General features: G+C 43.5%; 2 protein-coding genes across 11 annotated transcripts in view; one reads left to right on the forward strand and one right to left on the reverse strand.

Annotated features, from left to right (window-relative positions):
* The window catches only part of LOC309624565 (uncharacterized protein), a 130,358-nt gene that overhangs the window by 93,893 nt on the left and 11,757 nt on the right, over window positions 1-24,708 (reverse strand). For all 10 annotated transcript variants that reach the window (XR_014242012.1, XR_014242013.1, XR_014242014.1 and 7 more), the window contains exon 2: window positions 23,481-23,656. The gene's annotated coding sequence lies outside the window, so the exon portion shown is untranslated. The remainder of the gene's footprint in view (window positions 1-23,480; window positions 23,657-24,708) is intronic.
* AFAP1L1 (actin filament associated protein 1 like 1) overlaps window positions 1-24,708 on the forward strand; it is a 75,923-nt gene that overhangs the window by 41,707 nt on the left and 9,508 nt on the right. Inside the window, 6 exon segments of the mRNA XM_082382675.1 lie at window positions 2,152-2,233; window positions 2,479-2,631; window positions 3,751-3,962; window positions 5,598-5,743; window positions 6,455-6,527; window positions 8,084-8,195. Of these exon segments, the coding sequence (XP_082238801.1) occupies window positions 2,152-2,233; window positions 2,479-2,631; window positions 3,751-3,962; window positions 5,598-5,743; window positions 6,455-6,527; window positions 8,084-8,195 (778 nt within the window).

A 24,708-nucleotide genomic window follows, 5' to 3' on the forward strand; every position in this document is an offset into this window, starting at 1 on the left:
TAACAGGCACAACCCCTGCCCTCCCAGCAAGGGGTTCAGACATGAATCCAATCACATAGACTTAGCAATGCCAAGCTGTGTAAGCGCCGGGAAGGAAAAGTACCAGGTACCCTGGGAGCACATGACAGGGGCTGCTCTTGTCTCAGGGTCACGAAAGGCTTTCCTGAGGGAGCACAATTCAGAGAAGGGTGAAAAATTAGTGAGGAGGGGGAGGGAAAAGGCATTCCAAGCAGGGAGAACAGGCCCTGGAGCAGGAAGAAGCATGGACGGAAAGAGGCCAGTGTGGATGGGTTCAGAGAGAAGGGGAACGTGTCAACTCTATTCGAGTGTCCTGGAAAGCCGTAGTGAGGGGACAAGGGCTCATGCTGGCTGGAGGGGCAAGGGGGGTTAGGGAGGTTGGGCACCTATGTTGAGCCTTAAAGAATGGGCAAGACTCTGCCCCACTGGGGCAGAGGTGGACCAAGGGACAGGGGCTGCAAGGGAAGGGAGCAGCAGAAGCAAAGGTGGGGTCAGCAGAGTCATTAGGAGAGGAAGGGTGGAGGGCTCACTCAGCCTTTGCCATTAGTGGAGGCTGAAGGAAAGCAGTGTTGAGGGCGCGCGTGTGTGTGTATGAATGTGAAAGAGTGTGTGTGTGAGTGTGAAAGAGTGTGTGTGTGTACACACACCTGCAGCTGCATGCTGTGGTGCAGTTCAGAGGATGGGTAGAGGGGAGGAAGAGGCAAGCCTGTAGAGATGGGCTCTCCTGTGGCTGAGTGTACAGGGGGAGGGTAGGTAAAATGTTTAGCGTGGTATTTTTGGAGAAGAGTGGGAGTGAGGACGTGGCATTGGTGGCTCTGTCTCTCCATGGTCTCCTGTGATTGAGGTGTCATCATCATTAAGTCAATTCCAAAGTACTCACAGTGTTTCTTTGTATTTGCTTTCTATCTTAATGAAAAACTTACCATCTGTACACCATCACAGAATAGAACCATAACTTCTGTCTCACAATTTACAGGGGTGATTCTTTATACTTGACAGTTCTAACCAATTTCTGACAGCTGCCATTTTTCCAGCCTTTGGAAATTGGGGGGAGTACATGGCCTCTCTTATCTCCCCCTGCTTTCTAGTACGAGGCTTACAGCAAAGCATCCCTGAGCCTGGTCTGGGGTATCCTCGGCAGGAAAGGTTTAGGGGCCTCAGAGCTCTGTAAGTCCACCTTTTTAAGTGGATGGGTTTTAGTCTTGTCCTGAGTCTGGCTGGCATAATTTAGCTTCTTAAAGTGAGATGGCCGCATACCACACAGGTGTTAGAAATGATACAGTCTGTTGGCCTCACAGTTTCACTTGGGCCCGTTCCCTGGTACCTCACAGCAGCCCACTGAAACGAGAAGCCTTCTCAAGTGAGAAGCCTTGGGGAGATGAAAGGATTTTCCCACATTCCCACAGCTAAGTAGAGACTTAATTTCTTCCAAGGTCCATCTGACTACTCTGCACCACTCCCTAATAGGAATGAATGAATGACTAGTCCAGAGTTGGCATAATGAGTAAAAATTAATGTTGGCTGACAATGAAGTTGTTACCATGGTGTGTATGTGCGTCTTTACCATCCTCTCATCCAAGCTAGAATTGTAATGGACTCCTCTCTCATCACCACTCACATTTACTGGTCACCAAGTTCTGTCATGACTACTTTGAAAATGCCAACTCATCTCTTTTTCTCCATCCTCACTGTCGCTTGGTTCATCCCCCTATCAAGTCTCAGCTTGCCCAGGATGACACTCTAAGTGCCTCTTTTGCTTCCAGTCTTGCCCCCCTCTTATCCACCCCCATGATGCCGCTGGGGGCAGCTTCCAAAACCAACTCCATTAGTGTCCCACTCAAATACCTTCTCAGCTCCCCATCTACCAAATGTAGTCCAAACTCCTAGGACATTAATCTCAGTCCGTTATATTGAATTCCTCACTCCCCAAATAGACTGTGAGTAACTGGAAGACACAACCGTCCTAAGTCATCGCTGTCTTCCTCGTACCAGTACAGTATCAGGCACATGACAGTTGCTGACAAATATTTGTTAGCTAATCCTCACGTACAGGGGTCAGGGGGAGACTGAACCAACAAAGGAGAACTTTCTAAATGTGCCCTCTGATAGGGGGCTGTCTGTGTCCCTCCCCAGAGGCTGTCCCAAGAGAAGCAGACCTCGGATTCCGACAGCATGGGCCTGGGCGACAACTGTTCCACCCTTGGCCGCGAACACGGTAGGAGCCTCTGGGGGCTCAGGCTGGAAACTGCTTGAGCTGGGAGAGGCCTTGCCACAAGCACACAGTGCAGAGCAGGTCCTGACCACTCTGAAGACCTAGGTGATGTGACCTGGCCTATCCATACCTGGAGCTGTAGGTCAAGCCCTGTGTGCAGGCTGAAAGGTTGGGGGGAAAGGCTAGGGGCGGGTGGATCTGGGACTTGGGGCTCCCTCCCCTCCCCTAACCCATCTCCATGGCAACAGGCAAAGGGAAGAAGAGCAGCCTGTCAGAGCTGAAGGGTTCAATGAGCAGGGTTGCGGGCCACAAGATCACCCGTATCATCAGCTTCTCTAAGAAGAAGGCACTGGCCGATGACCTGCAGACATCCTCTACCGAGGAGGAGGTTCCATGCTGTGGTGGGTACCGGGCATGTGGGAGTGAATTCAGACCCTGTTGATGAGGGCTCCTGGGGCCAAGCCAGGAGACCCTCCAGGCCTAATCTACCTCACTCCCAAGGCAGAGGACAGAATCCTCCTACTGGAAGGCTAACCCCCACTCCATCAATAATCCATGCCCTTCCATCACTTCTCCTCCATGAAGCCCTGACGCCTAACAGAAGGAAAAGCCAACTGACTCTATTTCTGTGCTCCCTGTGACCTTAGTGCCAATCACTGCCCACCTCTGGGCCTCAGCTTCCTCTACTGTGACAAGAGGAGAGTATCTTACTTCCCAGTATATAATATGCCAGGTGTTTAAGTTACGGCCCAGTCTTACAAGGATATTTCTTGGATAAAAATTTTTAAGTACTTTTCATTATAAATGCATTCAATGTGAGTTAAAAGGAGTTTGGAAGGAAAAAAACATATTGTCTATCTAAATGCAGTTTTCCATGTACTGGAATCCAATAGAAAATCATGTATTTTAGATAAAGAGTAATATTCTGCTAACCTGGAAAGAATATTATAAAAGCACATGGCTATAAAGAAATATTTTGTAAGTGGATCAGGACATGTTATGGTAAAAAATAAGTTAAAATCTAAAACGTTGAGGGAACTCTAATCTCGTCAGCCATCAGCCTGTCCCTTACTTGTTTTATAATTCTTTATCTTGGCTAGATGTTTTTGTTCCCACATGCTGCCACCAGGTGTCAGCATCACCCATTATTTTCTGTCTTCAGTAATAGTAGTTTTGACATTTTAGGAGGAAAGGCAAGAGGAAGAGTTGTGTCTTTTATTCATTCTGTACGGTAGTTCTGCCCTTTTCATCAAGCTTGGTATAGCCTAAGGGCTGTGCATGTATGTACAAATATGATTATCAGTCCCCATTTCATAGATAACAAACTAAAACTCAGAGACAGAAGAGGATGCCTGAGGTCACAGGCCACGAGTGAGCTGATCTGGGACCCAGAAGGCCTTCTTTCCAGCTAGAGGACAAGGGTTATCCAAGTGCTCTGTCCCCGGGGTGTAGACCCACGCACCCTGACTTGTATCCCCCAGGGCTGTTAGGAGGTCACACCACTGGTCTCCCCCTCCCAGGTTATCTGAATGTGCTGGTGAACCATGGCTGGAAGGAACGCTGGTGCCGCCTAAAGTGCAACACCTTGTATTTCCATAAGGACCGCACGGACCTGCGGACCCACGTGAATGCTATCACCCTCCACGGTTGTGAGGTGGCCCCAAGCTTTGGGCCCAGACACCCATTTGCCTTCAGGATCCTGCGCAACCGGCAGGAGGTCGCCATCTTGGAGGTGAGAGGAGAAAATGCAGGTGGGCCTTGGTGGTAGGAGGTGAGAGGAGCTCTGGCCTGGACTTTGGCTTTTGTCCACTGTACCTTGCTACTGACATTATAGGGACTAAGGAAGAGGGAAAGTAAGCCAACTGTTGCCAAGTAACCAACAGAGTTGCTGGTTAAACTATAGAACACCCACTGAAATTTGAATTTCAGATAAACAACAAATAATTCTTTTTAATAGAAGTACATCCCATATTTGGGACATACCTATACTAAAAAATGATTCACTGTTTATCTGAAACTTGAATTTAACAGAGAATTCTGCATTTTTATTTGTTAAACTGGCAACCCTAGACCCAAGGTTTGTTTATTCTGCCTTAGAAATATAATCCCAAACCTGAAAGGCATCTAGTCTGATCTAACTCCAATCTGATTCTGGAATCCTCTCTAAAATTTACTTCCCACCAGTGACTGTCCACTTCAGATAAACCACTGCCCTTCAAAGTAGCTTGCTCCTCCCACCAAGCAACTAAATTTTTACAAAGATTTTCTCCATATTGAGTTGCAATCTTAAGCTCTGTGAAGGTAGTGACCACACCTGTTCTGCATACTTTTGTTTTTCCAGAACCCACCATGATGTCCAGCACATACTAAGGGCTCAATTAAGATCTGTTGAACAAATGGCTGAATGACAATGCGATTTCATTTCACCCATTCATTTTTCATACCTACCCACCGGCACCAGCCCTCCTCTCTGGGGTCACCCAGAATATGCTGACTCTCTCTTTACATGTCAATCCTTCAGCTATTTAGAATTTAAAATATTAACTGGGAGGAAAACTTAAACAACTACCCCCTCACATTACAGATAAGAAAACTGAGACCAGGGCAGGCATGTGCCTTATCCAAAGCTCCACAGAGGATCAGTGGCCTCTAGTCTTTTCCTAGAACTAAGACCCAGCCTCTTGGTCTTGTTTTCTTTGCCCAGTACCCACTGCCTGTGTCAGTTCTTAAATTTCAGGAAATATTGACTCTGTCACTTTTACTTTTGATAGTTTGAGATGGGTCTCTTATTTCTCTTCAATTAAACAAAGAGCTTTCTGGCAAAAAGTGTGCTTTTTAAATTCAAGTTCAGTATTTGTGTGCTAACTTGATTTTATAATAATGCTCTTTAAATAAGAACGTAAGTATATGTTTAGTTGACCAGCAACTTCTTGGAGATTTTCCTGTATACAGTACTATATATAATTGGCATTTATAATACAAGAAAAAAATTTGATTGGGTTATGTGATAAATAGCCTCATTTAATAAAAAGCAAATATTAAAAAAAAATTCAGAGAACACCTGAATTTTGTTTTCATATCCAAATGGTCAGGAAGGCTCTGAGGATAGTGAGTGAGGTTATGTGTCTTAGAGAGGTAGTCAGGGAGGGCTTCTCTGAGGAGGTAGCCTTAGAGCAAAGACCTGAATAGAGGGAAGGTGGGAGCCACTTGGGTTTCTGGATGTGTGTTCTAGTCTTGCTCCTCTTGGATCCCTAAGTATTGGGTACATAACAGATACTATATGAATATGGGTTTGGCTGAAGTGAGCAGGTAGCCAGAGGCTCTGACGGTGCCAAAGTGAACCCAGCTTGTGCCTCCTCTCCCTCAGGCAAGCTGCTCTGAGGACATGGGCCGCTGGCTCGGGCTGCTGCTGGTGGAGATGGGCTCCAAAGTCACTCCCGAAGCGCTGCATTATGACTACGTGGACGTGGAGACCTTAACCAGCATCGTCAGTGCGGGGCGCAACTCCTTCCTGTGAGGGCCGGCATCCCATGGCCCACGTCCACCCTCAACCTTTCCTATCTCAGCTCCCTCTCAGAGGCGGAGTCCAGCCTTGGGAATGGGAGGGGAGGGAGGAAGGGCTGAGAAAGGCTGCTTCCTTGGGAAGTCAGAGTGGGTGCCTTCCTCTTCTAGCAGGCAGGAGTGAGCTGGTTAAAGGAGGTAGCCCAGCGTCAGGGGACACTGTGGACGGAATGAGCCAGAAAGGAGAAGCCTTTTTGTACAGTGGCCTGCGCTCTGCTCTCATGCCATGGAAACTTAGCGTCCCCATACCCTTGAGCCTCTGGGCGGGCACAGGGCTGGTGTGCAGAGTTTGGCATTATAAGTGCCATATTCAAGGCACGGCTCTATCACGACCAACAGCTTGGGCTGGTTGCTTGCCAGCCTGGATCCTCTGTTTTCTCGCTTATAGAATGGAGGTGATGAATCACCTGCTTCCTGAGTTGTTATGAGAATCCCATGGGTTTCTATAAAGCTCTTAACACATCAGTGTCCTAGTGCTGCCTGGCCTATAAAGCTCTTAACACATCAGTGTCCTAGTGCTGCCTGGCATGGTTGCTATCACTAACTTTCTGACCTCCATTAAAAGCTGCTGCCAGAATCAAATGAGAGAATGGACAGGAAAGCACTGTAAGCTGCATAAGTATCATTGTCACCATCATCATCATCGTCCCTTGTATTTTCTAGATATGCAAGATCCTGCCAGGATCAGTGGCCTGAGCCCCGAGTCTATGATGATGTTCCTTATGAAAAGATGCAGGTACGGTCCCTTGGGACTTCAGGGAACATGGCAAAAGCCACTTATTAGCTCTCCCTCACTACTCCTTTTTTCCTTTGCCTCAGAGAGATCATTTTCGTTTAACCAGCAGCTAGAAGGCGGGGGAGAGGGGACCTTCTTACGACAGACCATGGCTCAGGGGAAAGAATCTCCGGAACAGGAAACTGAGCGGTGCAGTGGAAAGATCCCCTGACCAGGAAGAAGAAAGGGCTGTGCATCTATAAAGCACTGCTCCAGTCTGAGCAAGGTGTTGGACTGTCCACCGCTGTTTACTGCTCTGTGAACTGACTGATTCAGTAGTGTCTCAGGGCGATAATAACTGGGTGGCTGCCCCCAGAGGCCTTTCCCTGGTGGCAACCACAGTCTAGGCTTCAGCCTAGACTGTGAGAGACTGTAAGGAGATGCCAGCTTATTAATTTACAGTGAGGCCTCTGTAGCCATCACTTGACCCATACTGCTCCGCAGCAGGCCCCGTGCCTTCTCCTGCCACGGGAGAGCCAGAGGATGACATTCTGATCAGACAGTGGTTGGTGGGTCAGGCCTCACAGCTAGAGGAGAGAGAGAGAGGGAATCAAGCTGCCAAGGAAAGCAGATGTGTTTGCGGGCCAGGACCCCTGCCTTGGACAGTGCTGGATGACACTATGAGCTCTCACCTCTAGGACTCCCTTTGCTACTAGAAACTTCTCCAGCCATCCTTCTGTCTACATGGTCTTTCTTCAGACTCATATGAACCAGTAGATGCAGCTTGAGACTGTTCTCAGCTGCAGAGTTTAGTAGTAAGACAGCTTAGTGCTTAAGGACATGAACTTTGCACTCAGGGCTGAGTCCAAGTTACCTTGGGTTTCATTTCTCTGGTCCTCACTTCCTGGCTCCACATGAATATGATAAAAGCTACCTGATAGGACTATTGCAAAAACTAAATGAAATACTTTATGGAAAAAACTTAGCACAGTACCTGGACATTGGAAGGTCTTATACAGAGGAGTAAATAGTACTGTTGTTATCAACAGCAGTATTACATGACATTATCATCATATTCCACTCATGGTTTCCTGAGCTTTGACAAGAATTGTAGTGTTCTCATGACTCTTCATGCAAAAATGTATAGCCAGTCTATTAAGTTATGTCACTTCTACCATTGGCTGATCTCATCTATGACTTTTTTTTAAACTTAAGACTTTATATTAGCAATTTGGAAAACTTGAAGGATACGTCCAAATGATGTGAGGACAAAAATATCTATGATAAATCAAATATGGTCACCCACAGTCTTTTGAGACTTCCTAATTTTCCTCTCAGCAGAAATTCCAGTTTAGGGTTGCCTTCTGCTGCCCCCCACAGGAAGGTATGAGGATCAAGTAATACACTGCTAGTGCAAGTGGTTTATAAACTGTTGAGGGCTGCACACATCTAAAAATGTAAGGCCAAGATCTCAGAGGTCACGTAGTACTCAGCCACTGAGCACGCACCAGAAAGCACCTACACTGAGGATTCTGAGCCCACCCACACTTTACCTTCTCCTTCCATCTCTCACCCAGGACGAGGAGCCTGAGCGTCCCTCTGGAGCCCAGATCAAGCGCCATGCCTCCACCTGCAGTGAGAAGTCCCATCGGGCAGACCCACAGGTCAAAGTCAAGCGCCATGCCTCCAGTGAGTTCTGTGTGCAAGGGAAGAAGGGAGGGAAAAGTCCGGGACAGGAGCAGGGTCGGGGGGGTGTCTCAAAATCAGATTCTTGCTGGAGTCATGCGGGTAAATAAGTGAAGAGAGGTATAAGAAAATACTCTAAGAAAAATAACAGCACAAGCAGAGTGATAAAGGGCAGCTAGCAGGTGGCCTCAGATGGGAAACAACAGGGAACGGGTTGGGGGAGACTGAAGGAAACTGCAGTGCTCAGGCCCCAGCTCTAGGGGCAGCTACTACTTAGCTCCAGCCAAGGCCCCCATGCAGCAGTGCCAGCCCAGATTTGCCAATTATTCAAGAGAGACCAGAAATCTACTTATTTTTTAATATAAGCAACTATTTTAAAATTTTAACACTACATAAAGCCATATATATATGGCTTACCTCTGTGTCCCAGCCCAAGCTCTGCCTAGCACCCCATAGGAGCTTGCTGAATTGCCTGATCGCCACACTGCACAATAAATAATGACTAACTATGCCAGACAACTCTATGTAAATTCTCTTTGATTCCCAACATTAATCTCTACTCCTGTATGATTTATCTTTATGAGCAAGCCAGCTTCCTGTAGGACAGCAAGTCCTAAGAGTCTTTTATTTGTTGTTTTTACTTTCTTCCCCGGTACTTGAACAAAGTCAAGTTCTAGTCTTTGCTTTTTGAAGATTTATTTTTTAAAATACTTTTCCTTATGATAGCTCCATTTCATTAGAGTAGATAATCTCTTCTGGGAGTCAGGAGACCTATATTCCATTCCTCACTTGGTCACTAAATTACTGTGTAACTTTGGAAAAGTCCCCTCCCCTCTCCAGAGAGTTTCCCCTCTGAGCAATTAGAGGTTTGTTATGTAGCATTCCTTATACTCCATGCTCAGAGACACTAGAAATACAGGGCCTTATGAAATGCCCATTTCAAGATGGGAAACTAAATTGAAATAAGCATGTAAGATTGAAGAAATCATAAAACATAAAAAAAAAAAACCCAAAACAAAGATAACAAAAAACAGACTCTTCCTTCAAATTAAATCTTACATTGAAGCCCAGTTTATAAGAGAGAGAGAAAAGTGGAGCTGCTTTGCCTGGAGTCTGGAGGCCCACTTGGCCTCCCCTTTGCCCCACATGGTAGCCTGTTACCCATCACTATGAAATCATAGGGCTCCTTGCAGACAGTTGGAAACTATGGATCTAGTCCAAAAATGTTTTTCAGATGAAGGAACTGAAGAACATAAGAGAAGGGTCTTACCCAAGATCATGTATTAACTACCTACTGCTACATAACAAATTACCCAAAATTTCATAGCTCAAAACCTAAGTGTGTGTTAATGTCAGTGTTCTGTGGGTAAGGAATCCCGGGCAGCTTAGTTAGGTAGTTCTGGATTGGGGTCTCTTGTGAGGTCACAGTCAAGACGTCAGCTGGTCATTTGAAGTCATCTGAAGGCTTGACACGCTGGAGGATCTGCTCCCAAGATGGCTGATTTGTATGCCTGGCAAGTTTGGGCTGGCTCTTGGAAGGGGGCCTCAGTTCCTTGCCAGGAGGACCTCACCATTGGGCTGCTTGTCCTCATGACAAGACAGCTGGCTTCCCCCAGAGCAAGTGACCCAGGAAGGAGGAACAGGGCAGAAGCTGCAATGTTTTTGTGAACTAGCTTTTGTGATAATTTCTGCCATATCCTAATGGTTACACAGGTCAGCCTATCTAGTGTGGGAAGGGACTGCAAAAGGACACAAATATGAGAAAACAAAAATCATGGGAACTGAGGGCATTATTGAGAAAAATGGTGGCATGAGAAGCTCCACAGACCCATTCCCCAGAAAACAACCATAACTGGTAAAGATTGCTAAATCAGGGCTTCCCTGGTGATGCAGTGGTTAAGAATCCGCCTGCCAATGCAGGGAACATGGGTTCGAGCCCTGGTCTGGGAAGATCCCACATGCCGCGGAGCAACTAAGCCCGTGCGCCACAAGTACTGAGCCTGCACTCTAGAGCCCGCGAGCCACACCTACTGAAGCCCGCGTGCCTAGAGCCCGTGCTGTGCAACAAGAGAAGCCACCAAAATAAGAAGCCCATGCACTGCAACGAAGAGTAGCCCCCGCTCGCCGCAACTAGAGAAAGCCCGCGTGCAGCAACGAAGACCCAACACAGCCATAAATTAATTAATTAATTTTTAAAAAAAAGATTGTTAAATCAATCATCTGAAGTCTCTAGAAATTGTCCTAAGGGCATATGGCAAATGAAGATTTATTCTAGAAAATTTACTAAATCTCAGTAAAAACAGTGAGAGTTTGTGGCATCTGAGCCACCACTTTCTCCTTTACCCTTTTCCCAGCTCAGTGTAACAAAATCTCCAGATGTGGACAAGAAAACGAGGCTCTCTCTCCTCTAGCTCCCAGTCAAGAGCTGCAGTATCTCCCCAGTAAGAGCAGGTAACCAGCATTTCTCATCACCCCTAGCTATGTGCTACAGACACTAAATCCCAAGTGAGTGTAGCCCAGAAGTAGGGTGCTCCCTTTCTCTACCCAGACCCCACTCATAGAGCAGAGGCTCTACTGCAGGTTGGGCAGGCTGAAGATGTGGGGGCCCTGACTGCCCTCACCCCAGCTCACTCATAATGCAGGGGTTCCACACTAGGAGAGGAAAGCTAAGAAGACCAGAGGTTACAGTCCCCACCCAGCACCCTGCTCACAAAACAGAGATGTCACTCCAAGAGAAGCAGGCCACTGTTCCCACCCCTAGATTCAGAACAGTGACTCAGAGATTTTGCCCAAGGTGAAAGGCAGGTCCTAAAAACAGTGAACTCCAAAGCTCCCCTTCAAAAGAACTGACTTTAGTGGAAACAGAGTGTGGAGCAAATGATGATACAGAGCATTGTCAAAAACAATAAAGCAGGGACTTCCCTGGTGGTCCAGTGGTAAAGAATCCTCCTTCCAATACAGGGGATGCGGGTTCGATCCCTGGTCGGGGAACTAAGTTTCCACATGCCACAGGGCAACTAAGCCCGTGCACCACAACTATTGAGCTTGCATGCCTCAACAAGAGAGCCCACATGCCGCAAACTACAGAGCCCACGTGCTCTGGAGCCCTTGCGCCATAACTAGAGAGAAAACCCGCACATCACAACTAGAGAGAAGCCCGAGCACCACAACAAAGAGACCGCTCACTGTAACAAAAAGATCCCACATGCCTCAACGAAGACCCCATGTGCTGCAACTAAGACCTGATGCAGCAAAAAAAAAAAGGAAAATAAATAAATTAAATAAATAAATATTTTTAAAAAATAGAGGAATCAGCTGACAATTAGTGGAGCCTAACAGCTGGGTGTGATCCCTAAGGCTGTACCCATTCAGGATCAACATCAGAGGCTTCACGCTGCAGGGAGAAATGTACTTCACTAAAAGAGCCAACTAAGTCACTAAACAAATAAACAATCTGGTGGGGGGTAGGGGTCAGTATACCTAGAGATGCTACGATATATTATATAAAATGTCCAATTTTCAAAAAAAAATTATGAAACATGGGAAGAAACAGGAAAGTGTGACCCATACAGAGGGAAAAAGGCAGGCAACAGAAACTGTCTATGAGAGGACCCACATGTGGAATTTAACAAAGATTTCAAAGAATCCTTTGTAAATATGTTCAAAGGACTAAGGGAAACCATGCTTAAAGAAGTAAAGGGGGCTTCCCTGGTGGCACGGTGGTTAAGAATCTGCCTGCCGGGCTTCCCTGGTGGCGCAGTGGTTGAGAATCTGCCTGCCGATGCAGGGGACACGGGTTCGAGCCCTGGTCTGGGAAGATCCCACATGCCACGGAGCAACTACGCCCGTGAGCCACAACTACTGAGCCTGCGCGTCTGGAGCCTGTGCTCCGCAACAAGAGAGGCCACGACAGTGAGAGGCCCGCACACCGCGATGAAGAGTGGCCCCCACTTGCCGCAACTAGAGAAAGCCCTCGCACAGAAACGAAGACCCAACACAGCCAAAAATAAATATTAAAAAAATAATAAATTAATTAATTAAAAAAAAAAAATCTGCCTGCCAATGCAGGGGACACAGGTTCGAGCCCTGGTCCAGGAAGATCCCACATGCCATGGAGCAACTAAGCCTGTGCGCCACAACTACTGAGCCTGTGCTCTAGAGCCTGCAAGCCACAACTACTGAGCCCACGTGCTACAACTACTGAAGCCCGCGCTCCTAGACCCTGTGCTCCACAACAAGAGAAGCCACCACAATGAGAAGCCCACTCACCGCAACAAAGAGTAGTCCCCTCTCGCTGCAACTAGAGAAAGCCCATGCACAGCAACAAAGACCCAACGCAGCCAAAAATAAATATAAATGAAAATAAATAAATTTATTTTAAAAAAAAGAAGTAAAGGAAGAAATTGGAGAGTACAAAGTAAAACTGTCACTGCAGATAACATGATACTATACATAGAAAAATCCTAAAGACACCACCAAAAAACTTCTAGAGCACATCAGTGAATTTGGTAAAGTTGCAAGATACAAAATTAACGTAGAGGAATCTGTTGCACTTCTATACGCTAACGTAGAACTATCAGAGAGAGAAATTAAGAGTAAAAATCCCATTTACAATCACATTTAAAAAGAATAAAATACCTAGGAATAAATCTCTTTTTTTAAACTTAGATAGGTTTTTTTTTTTTTTTTTTTGGCCATACCACGTGGCTTGTGGGATCTCAGTTCCCCAACCAGGGATTGAACCCAGGCTGCAGCAGTGAAAGCCAAGAATCCTAACCACTAGGCCACCAGGGATCTCCCAGAATAAATCTAATTAAGGAGATAAAGACCTATACTCAGAAAACTATAAGACACTGTTGAAAGAAACTGAAGACAACACAAAGAGATGAAAAGATATACCAGGCTCATGGATTAGAAGAATTAATATTGTTAAAATGACCATATTACCCAAGACAATCTACAGATTCAATGCAATCCCTATTAAAATACCAATGGCATTTTTCACAGAACTAGAAAAAATAATTCTAAAATTTGTATGAAAACACAAAGATGCCAAAGAGCCAAAACAATCTTGAGGAAGAAGAACAAAGCTGGAGATACCATGCTATCTGATTTCAAACTATACTATAAAGCTACAGCAATCAAAACAGCATGGGAATGGCACAAAAACAGACATAGAGATCAGCAAAACAGAACAGAGAGCCTAGAAATGAACCCACACTTATATGGGCAATTAATCTATGGCAAAGGAGAGAAGGAAATACAATGGGGAAAAGACAGTGTGTTCAATAAACAGTGTTGGGAAAACTTGACAATCACATGTGAAAGAATCAAACTGGACTACTTTCTCAAACCATATACAAAAATAAACTCAAAATGGATTAAAGACTTAAATGTAAGACCCTAAAACCATAAAACTTCTAGATGAAAACATAAGCACTCACTCTCTGACACTGGTCTTAGCAATATTTTTGGATATGTCTCCTTAGGTGAGGGAAACAAAAGTAAAATAAACAAACAGGACTACATCAAACTAAAAAGCTTTTGCACAGTGAAGGAAACTATCAACAAAACAAAAAGGCCACTGACTGGATAAGATAAAATATTTGCAAATATTATATCCAATAACAGATTAATATACAAAATATACAAAGAACTCATATAATTCAACATCAAAAAAATAATCTAATTAAAAAATAGGTATAGGACTATAGACATTTTTCCAAAGAAGACATACAGATGGCCAAAAGGCACATGAAAAGATGCTCAACATCACTAATCATCAGGGAAATACAACTCAAAATCACAGTGAGATATCACCTCACACCTGTCAGAATTGCTATTATCAAAAAGACAACAAATAACAAGTGTTGGTGAGGATATGGAGAAAAGGGAACTCTTGTGCACTGTTGATGGGAATGCAAATTGGTGCAGCCCCTATGGAAAACAGTGTGGAGGTTCCTCAAAAAATTAAAAATAGAACTGACATATGATCCAGCAATTCCACTTCCGAGTATGTATCCAAAGAAAATGAAAACACCAATTAGAAAAGATATATGCACTCCTATGTTTATTGCAGCATTATTTACAACAACCAAGATATGGAAGGAACTTAAATGCCCATCAGAAATGAATGGATAGAAGCCCTGCCCCCACTGTCCCAGGAATGCGTGGACAGCAGCCATGCCTAGGAGATCCATAAGCAGGCGCCAAGAGCTGCCCCCGCTGTCCCTGGAGCACACAGATAACAGCCGCCCCTAGGAGACCTATGAGCAGGTGCCAAGCCCTGCCCCCACTGTCCTGGGAATGCATGGACAGCAGCCGCCTCTAAGAGACCCATGAGCAGGCGCCAAGCCCTGCCCCCGCTATCCCAGGAGAGTGCAAAGGCCACGGTACCTGCACACACCATATCAAAGGGATAACTGCCAGCACATGCTGAGGAAAGAGGCAGCAAGCATACAAACTAAAAGCAGCCCCTCGATTCCAGAAAAGATTGCGGAGTAGAGGGACTTGAGCTCACCTCCTCTCACAAAAACACCAAAATCACAACTAACTGCTGAACAACCATCAACAAAAAAGATTGGAACCTACCAAAAAAGATATTTTACATCCAAAGACAAAGAAGAAGGCACAATGAGATGCTACAAGTGGCGATTTCATGACATAATCAAATCCCATACCCACCAGGTGGGCGACCCACAAACTGGACAATATTTATATCGCAGAGGTTCTCCCACAAGAGTGAGAGTCGTGAGCCCCATGTCTGGCTCTCCAGCCTGAGGGTCTGGCATCGGGAGGAGGAATCCCCAGAGCATTTGGCTTTGAAGGCCAGCGGGGCTTGAGTGCCGGAGTGCCACAGGACTGGGGGAAACAGAGACTCCACTCTTGGAGAGCACACACAAGGTTTCCCATACACTGGGACACAGAACAAAGCAGTAACTCCATAAGAGCTGGGGCTGGACCTACTACGAGTCTTGGAGGGTCTCCTGGGGAGGCAGGGGTCGGCTGTAGATCAATGAGGGGGCAAGGACACTGGTGGCAGAGGACCCAGAGAATATTTTGGCTTGAGCTCTCCCAGAGGTCGCCATTTTAGCATCAAGACCTGGCCCTACCTAACAGCCTACAGGCTCCAGTGCTGGAATGCCTCAGCCCAAACAACCAGCAGGATAGGAACACCCATCAGCACACAGGCTGCCTAAAGCCATACTGAGCTCACAGCCACCTCTAAACACATCCCTTGACATGGCCATGCCCACCAGAGGGACAAGACCCATCTCTACCAACAAGTGGGCAGGGACCAGTCCCTCCCACCAGGAAGCCTGTACAAGCCTCAGGACCAACCTCACTGTCTGACCAGGGGCAGACACCAGAAGCAAGAGGATCTATGCTCCTGCAGCTAGTGGAAAGGAGACCACAAACCCAGAAAGTTAGAAAAAAATGAGATGGCAGAGAAATATGTTCCAGACAAAGGAACAAGATAAAAACCCAAAAGAGGGACTTCCCTGGGGGTCCAGTGGTTAAGAATCCATCTTGCAACGCAGGGGATGTCGGTTTGATCCCTGGTTGGGGAACTAAGATCCCACATGCCGCAGGGCAACTAAGCCCTCATGCCACAACTAGAGAGCCCACATGCCGCAACTACAGAGCCCACGCACTCTGGAGCCTGTGCACCACAACTAGAGAGAAGCCTGTGTGGCACAACTAGAAAGAAGCCTGTGAGCTGCAACAAAAGATCCCGCGTGCCGCAGCTAAGACCCAACGCAGCCAATAAATGAATAAATAAATAAATAAATATTTAAAAAAAACAAAACAAAACAGAAGAACAACTAAGTGAAGTGGAGATAGGCAACCTCTCTGAAAAAGAATTTAAAGTAATGATGGTAAAGATAATCCAAGATCTCAGAAAAAGAATGGAGGCACAGTTTGAGAAGATACAAGAGATGTTTAACAAAGAGCTAGAAAATTTAAAGAACAAACAGGGACTTCCCTGGTGGCACAGTGGATGAGACTCCGTGCTCCCAATGCAGGGGGCCCGGGTTCAATCCCTGGTCAGGGAACTAGATCCCACATGCATGCAGCAACTAAGAGTTCACATGCCTCAACTAAGGAGCCCACGTGCCGCAACTAAGGAGCCCACCTGCTGCATCTAAGACCCTGTGCAACCAATTAAATAAATAAATATTTTAAAAAATAAAAATAAAAAATGAACAAACAGAGATGAACAATACAATAACTGGAATGAAAAATACAGTATGAAGGAATCAATAGCAGAATTGAGGCAGAAGAACGAATAAGTGAGCTGGAAGACAGAATAGTGGAAATCACTGCTGTAGAACAAAATAAAGAAAAAAGAATGAAAAGAAATGAGGACAGTCTCAGAGATCTCTGGGACAACATTAAACGCATGAACATTCACATTACAGGGGTCCCAGAAAGAGAAGAGAGAGAGAAAGGGCCTGAGGAAATAATTGAAGAGATTATAGCTGAAAACTTCCCTAACGTGAGAAAGGAACAACCCACTCAAGTCCAAGAAGCACAGAGACTCCCATACAAGATAAACTCAAGGAGGAACATGCCAAGACACGTATTAATCAAACTGACAAAAATTAAAGACAAAGAAAAAATATTGGGAATTCCCTGGCAGTCCAGTGGTTAGCACTCAGAGCTTTCACTGCCATGGCCTGACTTCGATCCCTGATTGGGAAACTAAGGCCCCACAAGCTTCGTGGTGCAGCCAAAAAAAAGATAAACACAATTGATAAAGCTTTAGCCAGACTCATCAAGAAAAAAAGGGAGAAGACTCAAATCAATAAAATTAGAAATGAAAAAGAAGTTACAACTGACACCACAGAAATACAAAGGATCATAAAAGACTACCAAAAACAACTACATGCCAATAAAATGGACAACCTAGAAGAAATGGACAAATTCTTAGAAAGATATAACCTTCCAAGACTGAACCAGGAAGAAGTAGAAAATATGAACAGACCAATCACAAGTATTGAAATTGAACCTGTGATTTAAAAACATCCAACAGGGCTTCCCTGGTGGCGCAGTGGTTGAGAGTCTGCCTGCCAATGCAGGGGACACGGGTTCGAGCCCTGGTCCGGGAGGATCCCACATGCCGCGGAGCAACTGGGCCCGTGAGCCACAACTACTGAGCCTGCGCGTCTGGAGCCTGTGCTCCGCAACAAGAGAGGCCGCGATAGTGAGAGGCCCGCGCAGCGCGATGAGGAGTGGCCCCCGCTTGCCGCAACTGGAGGAAGCCCTTGCACAGAAACGAAGACCCAACACAGCCAAAAAATTAATTAATTAATTAATTAATTAAAAAAAAAAAAAAGAAACATGAATGCTTATTATTACTGGACAGAAAAGCCAAAAAAAAAAAAAAATCCAACAAACAAAAGCCCAGGACCAGATGACTTCACAGGCGAATTCTATCAAACATTTAGAGAAGAGTTACCACCTATCCTTCTAAAACTATTCCCAAAAATTGCGGAGGAAGGAACACTCCCTAGCTCATTCTATGAGGCCACCATCACCCTGATACCAAAACCACACACAGATACCACGAAAAAAGAAAATTACAGGCCAATACCACTGATGAACCGAGACGCAAAAATACTCAACAAAACTAGCAAACCGAATCCAACAATAGATTAAAAGGATCATACACCGTGATCTGGACTTTCCTGGTGGCGCAGTGGTTAAGAATACGCCTGCCAATGCAGGGGGCATGGGTTTGAGCCTTGGTCTGGGAAGATCCCACATGCCGTGCAGCAACTAAGCCCGTGTGCCACAACTACTGAGCCTGCACTCTACAGCCCACGAGCCACAACTACTGAGCCCACATGCCACAACTAATGAAGCCTGCGCACCTGGAGCCCGTGCTCCTCAACAAGAGAGGCCACTGCAATGAAGAGGAGCCCCTGCTCGCCGCAACTGGAGAGGGCCCATGTGCAGCAATGAAGACCCAACACAGCCAAAAATAAAAAGATAAATAAATTTATTAAAAAAAAAAAAAGGATCATACACCATGATCAAGTGGAATTTATCCCAGGCATGCAAGGGTTCTTCAATATCCACAAATCAATCAATGTGATACACCATATTAACAAACTGAAGAATAAAAACCATACGTTCATCTCAATAGATGCAGAAAAAGCTTTTGACAAAAATCCAACAACCATTTATGATAAACACCCTCCAGAAAGTGGGCGTAGAGGGAACTTACCTCAACATAATAAAGGCCATATATGACAAGCCCACAGCTAACATCATCCTCAATGGTGAAAAGCTGAAAGCATTCCCTCTAACATCAGGAACAAGGCAAGGATGTCCACTCTTGCCACTTTTCTTCAACATAGTTTTGGAAGTCCTAGCCACAGCAATCAGAGAAGAAAAAGAAATAAAAGGAATCCAAGTCTGAAAAGAAGAAGTAAAGTTGTCACTGTTTGCAGATGACATGATACTATACACAGAGACTCCTAAAGACGCTACCAGAAAACTACTAGAGCTCATCAATGAATTTGGTAAAGTTGCAGGATACAAAATTAATACACAGAAATCTCTTGCGTTTCTATACACTAACAATGAAAGATCAGAAAGAGAAATTAAGGAAACGATCCCATTTACCATCACGTCAAAAAGAATAAAATACCTAGGAATAAACCTACCTAAGAGACAAAAGACCTGTACTCTGAAAACTATAAGACGCTGATGAAAGAAATCAAAGATGACACAAACAGTTGGAAAGATATACCATGTTCTTGGATTGGAAGAATCAATAATGTCCAAATGACTATACTACCCAAGGCAATCTAATCTATGACAAAGAAAGCAAGACTATAAAATGGAGGAAAGGTAGTCTCGTCAATAAATGGTGCTGGGAAAACTGCACAGCTACATGTAAAAAAATGAAATTAGAACATTCTTAAACACCATACACAAAATTAAACTCAAAATGGATTAAAGGCCTAAATGTAAGACTGGATACTATAAAACTCTTAGAGGGAAACATAGGCAGAACACTCTGACATAAATCGCAGCAATATCTTTTTGGATCCACCTCCTAGAGTACTGGAAATAAAAACAAAAATAAACAAATGGGACTTAAGTAAACTTAAAACCTTTTGCACAGCAAAGGAAACCATAAACAAAACGAAAAGACAACCCACAGAGTGGGAGAAAATATTTGCAAACAATGTGACCGACAAGGGATTAGTCTCCAAAATTTACAAACAGCTCATGTGGCTCAATATCAAAAAACAAACAACCCAATCCAAAAATGGGCAGAAGGCCTAAACAGACATTTCTCCAAAGAAGATATACAGATTGCCAACAAACACATGAAAGGATGCTCAACATCACTAATCATTAGAGAAATGCAAATCAAAACTACAATGAGGTATCACCTCACACCAGTCAGAATGGCCATCATCAAAAAATCTACAAACAATAAATGCCGGAGAGGGTGTGGAGAAAAGGGAACCCTCTTGCATTGTTGGTGGGAATGTAAATTGATACAGCCACTATGGAGAACAGTAGGGAGGTTCCTTAAAAAACTAAAAACAGAATTACCATATGATCCAGCCATCCCCCATGACTCCCCAAAACAGTCATGTACCACAATGCTCATTGCAGCACTATTTACAATAGCCAGGACATGGAAGCAACCTAAGTGTCAGTCGACAGATGAATGGATAAAGATGTGGCACATATACACAATGGAATATTACTCAGCCATAAAAAGAAACAAAATTGAGTTATTTATAGTGAGGTGGATGGACCTAGAGTCTGTCATACAGAGTGAAATTAGTCAGAAAGAGAAAAATACCATATGCTAACACATATACATATGGAATCTAAAAAAAAAAAAAAATGGTTCTGAAGAACCTAGAGGCAGGACAGGAATAAAGATGCAGATGTAGAGAATGGACTTGAGGACATGGGGAGAGGGAAGGGTAAGCTGAGATGAAGTGAGAGAGTGGCATTGACATATATACACTACCAAATGTAAAATAGATAGCTAGTGGGAAGCAGCCACATGGCACAGGGAGATCAGCTTGGTGCTTTGTGACCACCTAGAGGCATGGGATAGGGAGGGTGGGAGGGAGACGCAAGAGGGAGGAGATATGGGGATATATGTATATGTACAGCTGATTCACTTTGTTATACAGCAGAAACTAACACAACAATGTAAATCAATTATACTCCAATAAAAATGTTTTCAAAAAAATGGGCAAAATGACCTAAAGAGACATTTCTCCAAAGACGACATACAGATGGCCAAGAGGCACATGAAATGATGCTCAACATCGCTAATTGTTAGAGAAATGCAAATCAAAACTACCATGAGGTATCACCTCACACCAGTCAGAATGGCCATCATCAAAAAGTCTACAAACAATAAATGCTGGAGAGTGTGTAGAGAAAAGGGAACCCTCGTACACTGTTGGGGGAATGTAAATTGGTACAGCCACTATGGAGAACAGTAAGGAGTTTCCTTAAAAAACGACATATAGAACTACCATGTAATCCAGCAATCCCACTCCTGGGTATATATCTGGAGAAAACCATAATTCAAAAAGATACATGCACCTCAATGTTCAGTGCAGCACTATTTACAATAGCCAAGACATGGAAGCAACTTAAATGTCCATTGACAGAGGAATGGATACAAAAGATGCAGTACATATACACAATGGAATATTACTCAGCCATAAAAAAGAATGAAATAATGCCATTTGCAGCAACATGGATGGATCTAGAGATTATCATACTGGGTGAACTAAGTCAGACAGAGAAAGACAAATATCATATATCACTCATATGTAGAATCTAATTTTTAGAAAATGATACAGGGGCTTCCCTGGTGGCGCAGTGGTTGAGAATCTGCCTGCTAATGCAGGGGACACGGGTTCGATACCTGTTCTGGGAAGATACCACATGCCGCAGAGCAACTAGGCCCATGAGCCACAACTACTGAGCCTGCGCATCTGGAGCCTGTGCTCCGCAACAAGACAGGCCACGATAGTGAAGAGGCCCGCGCACCGCGATGAAGAGTGGCCCCCGCGTGCCGCAACTAGAGAAAGCCCTCGCACAGAAACGAAGACCTAACACAGCCAAAAATAAATAAATAAATAAATAAATAAATAAATAAATAAATAAATAAATAAAAGATTACTATTAAAAAAAATGATACAAATGAACTTATCTACAAAACAGAAACAGACTTACAGATAACAAAAAACAAACTTATGGTTACCAAAGGGGAAATGTGGTGGGCGAGGTGGGTGGGAATCAGGAGCTTGGGATTAACATAGACACACTACTATATATAAGATAGATAACCAACAAGGACCTACTGTACAGCACAGGGAACTCTACTCAATATTCTGTGATAACCTATATGAGAAAAGAATCTGAAAAAGAATTAATATATGTATATGTATAACTGAATGACTTTGCCATACACCTGAAACTAATACAACATTGTAAATCAAATATACCCCAATAAAATTTAAAAACAAACAAACAAAAATGAATGGATAAAGAAGATGTGACATATATATATACTATGGAATATTACTCAGCCATTAAAAAGAATGAAATCTGCCATTTGCAACAACATGGATGGCCTTAGAGGGTATTATGTTAAGTGAAATGAGTCAGAGAGAGAAAGACAAATACATATGATTTCACTTATATGTGGAATCTAAAAAACAAAACAAACAAACATAACAGAAACAGAGTCAGAGATACAGAGAACAAACAGGTGGTTATCAAAGGGGAGGAAAATGGGGGGAGGAGAAAGATGAGGGAGATTAAGAGGCACAAACTTCCTGCTATAAAATAAATGAGTCATGGGTATGAAATGTACAGTGCAGGGAATATAGTCAATAATTATATAATATCTTTGTATGGTGACAGATAGTAACTATACTTATCATGGTGATCATTTTTAAATGTATAGAAATATCAAATCACTATGAGGTATACCAGGAACTAACATATAATACGGTAGGTCAAATACAGTTCAAAAACAAACAAACTTATAGGAAGAGAGATCAGATTTGTGGTTACCAGAGGCAGGGGGTACAGAGAGGGACACTGGATGAAGGTAGTCAAAGGGTACAAACTTCCAGTTACAAGATAAATAAATACCAGGGATGCAATACACAACATGACAAATATAATTAACACTGTTGTACATAATATATGTAAGTGAAAAGAGCAAATTCTACGAGTTCTCATCACAAGGAAAAAATTTTTTTCCATTTCTTTAATTTTGTATCTATACAAGATAATGGATGTTCACTAAACTTACTGTGGTAATCATTCTATGATGTATGTAGGTCAAATCATTATGCAGTATACCTTAAACTTACACAGTGCTATATGTCAATTATGATTTCAATAAAACTGGGAGAAAAAAAAAAAATCTGAGAAATGTCACCGCCAAGAGGAGCCTATGGAGATACAATGACTAAATGTAATGTAGTAGCTCTGCAACAGAAAAAGGACATCAGGTAAAATCTAAGTAAATCTAATAAAGTATGAACTTTGGTTAATAAAAAAAAAGGAAAGCAAAGGAAGATGACAATGTCCTATCAAATGGCTCAAGGGTACATTTGAACTGGCAAAAGAATCAGTAAACCTGAAGATAGATCAACAGAGATTATGCATTCCAAATAACAGAGAGAAAAAAGAACAAAGAAAAATGAACAGAGCCCCAGAGAAATATGAGGCACCATTAAGTGCACTAACATATGCATAAAGGGAGCATTAGAAGGAGAAAAGAAAGTGAAAGGAGCATAAAAAATATTAAAAGAAATAATGGCTGAAAAGTTGCCAAATTTATTGAAATCATTAATTTATATATCCAGGGAGCTCAGTGAAGTTCCAGTAGGATTAAGGCAAAGAGATCCAAGAAAGACACATCACGCTCAAAATGCTAAAGCCAAAGACAAGAAAATCTTGAAAGCAGAAGAGAAAATCAATTGATCACTTACAAAGGATCCCAATAACATTAATAGCTGACTTCTCATCAGACAAAATGGAAGGTTTCCCCCTAAGATCACCTGGACTATTATTCACCAATAAAAAGGAATGAAGTACTGATACATACTACAACATTTATGTATTAGTTACATTACTAACTTGGACACTAAATATTCCTTTTTTCCTTCATTATGGAGGCACAGAATTTTCTGGAAGGTGCTTGGGCAGTTCTGTTTTATCACTAATGCTATAAGACCCACAGAATTGTAGCTCCTTAAAACTTACCGATTAGAAACAATCTAGTTTGCCTCTTTACCACCATTTGAGTGACTCAAGCATTACAGGGCTGGGTATGAAGTAAGCTGCTCTCTGTTGTGCTGACACATCAAGGTGGACCAGGGTAATGGCTCCCAAAGCTGAGTCTACTTGCTGGTTTGGTCCCTAAGGAAGTTTTTACTCATCTGCAATGGAATGAGAAAAATAAGCACAGTGCATAAAGTTTTTCATAAAGTTAATACTATTCAGTATAAACAACTACTTTATTGTACATTTGTGTCCAACTCAGGATGTTAAAATATTATTTTAACACAGAAAATAAATAGAAAATAGTGGGAATAATAATACTGGTAGTTTTAAGGTCCTTATCCGATACAACATAATGGTGACAACCCTTTGTTGGTATCCCTATTTATTTTTATTTTACCAGTCTATAAAATCCAAAAGTCTGAGAGCCAACTCCCTTGGGATGCCATTGTGTAACTGGGAAGTACGGGGAGCCATGTGTCCCCTTCTCTGTCCTCCATGCCTTATTTATAATGAGGCTTGAACTGCAGGGTAGTTGTAGCAGGAACTGATTTTTGCATAGGTCATGGGTGACCACTGCAATCCCTACAGAGCTGGAGAGACAAGACCCCCAATTATCAGCAAACCATGGGAATCGCTCCACACCCCACCTACAAAGGACTATGTGTGGCTGTCTGTAGCATAAAAATATAAATAAAACTTTCACTGAGAGGTTGGACTATGACCTTGCCCAAGCTAAATCAGTATTGCATAGCATGGACGCTGGAGTTAGACAGACATGAGTCCAAACCTGGGCTCTTCCATAATTAGCAGTGAGACCTAACCTCTTTGTGCCTCAGTTTCCCAACAATAAAGTAGAGCTAATAATAGTGAGTTTTGTGAGGATTAAATAGAAATGCATATAAATAGCATAGTATATAGTAAATGGTCAATAAATTTTTCCCATGATAATTTGTAGCTATTGTCCACCATAGTGTAGAGCCTACAGTAGACTATGGGGTCCCTCTCTCCCCCCACCCATTTCTCAGTAATAAAATGGGCAATGCCTGACTTTAGCCACAGTTCTCAATTCTCTGTAGATGAGTTACATGTAGCTGTCCCTTTATCTTATGTGTACCAAGAGTTAACTATAAAAATGCCCTTTTAAAACCAAAGTGTGGGACTTCCCTGGTGGCGCAGTGGTTAAGAATCCGCCCGCCAATGCAGGGGA

Source organism: Balaenoptera borealis (genome assembly GCF_965194805.1).
Source record: "Balaenoptera borealis genome assembly, chromosome: 2".
NCBI classification, from domain to species: domain Eukaryota; kingdom Metazoa; phylum Chordata; class Mammalia; order Artiodactyla; family Balaenopteridae; genus Balaenoptera; species Balaenoptera borealis.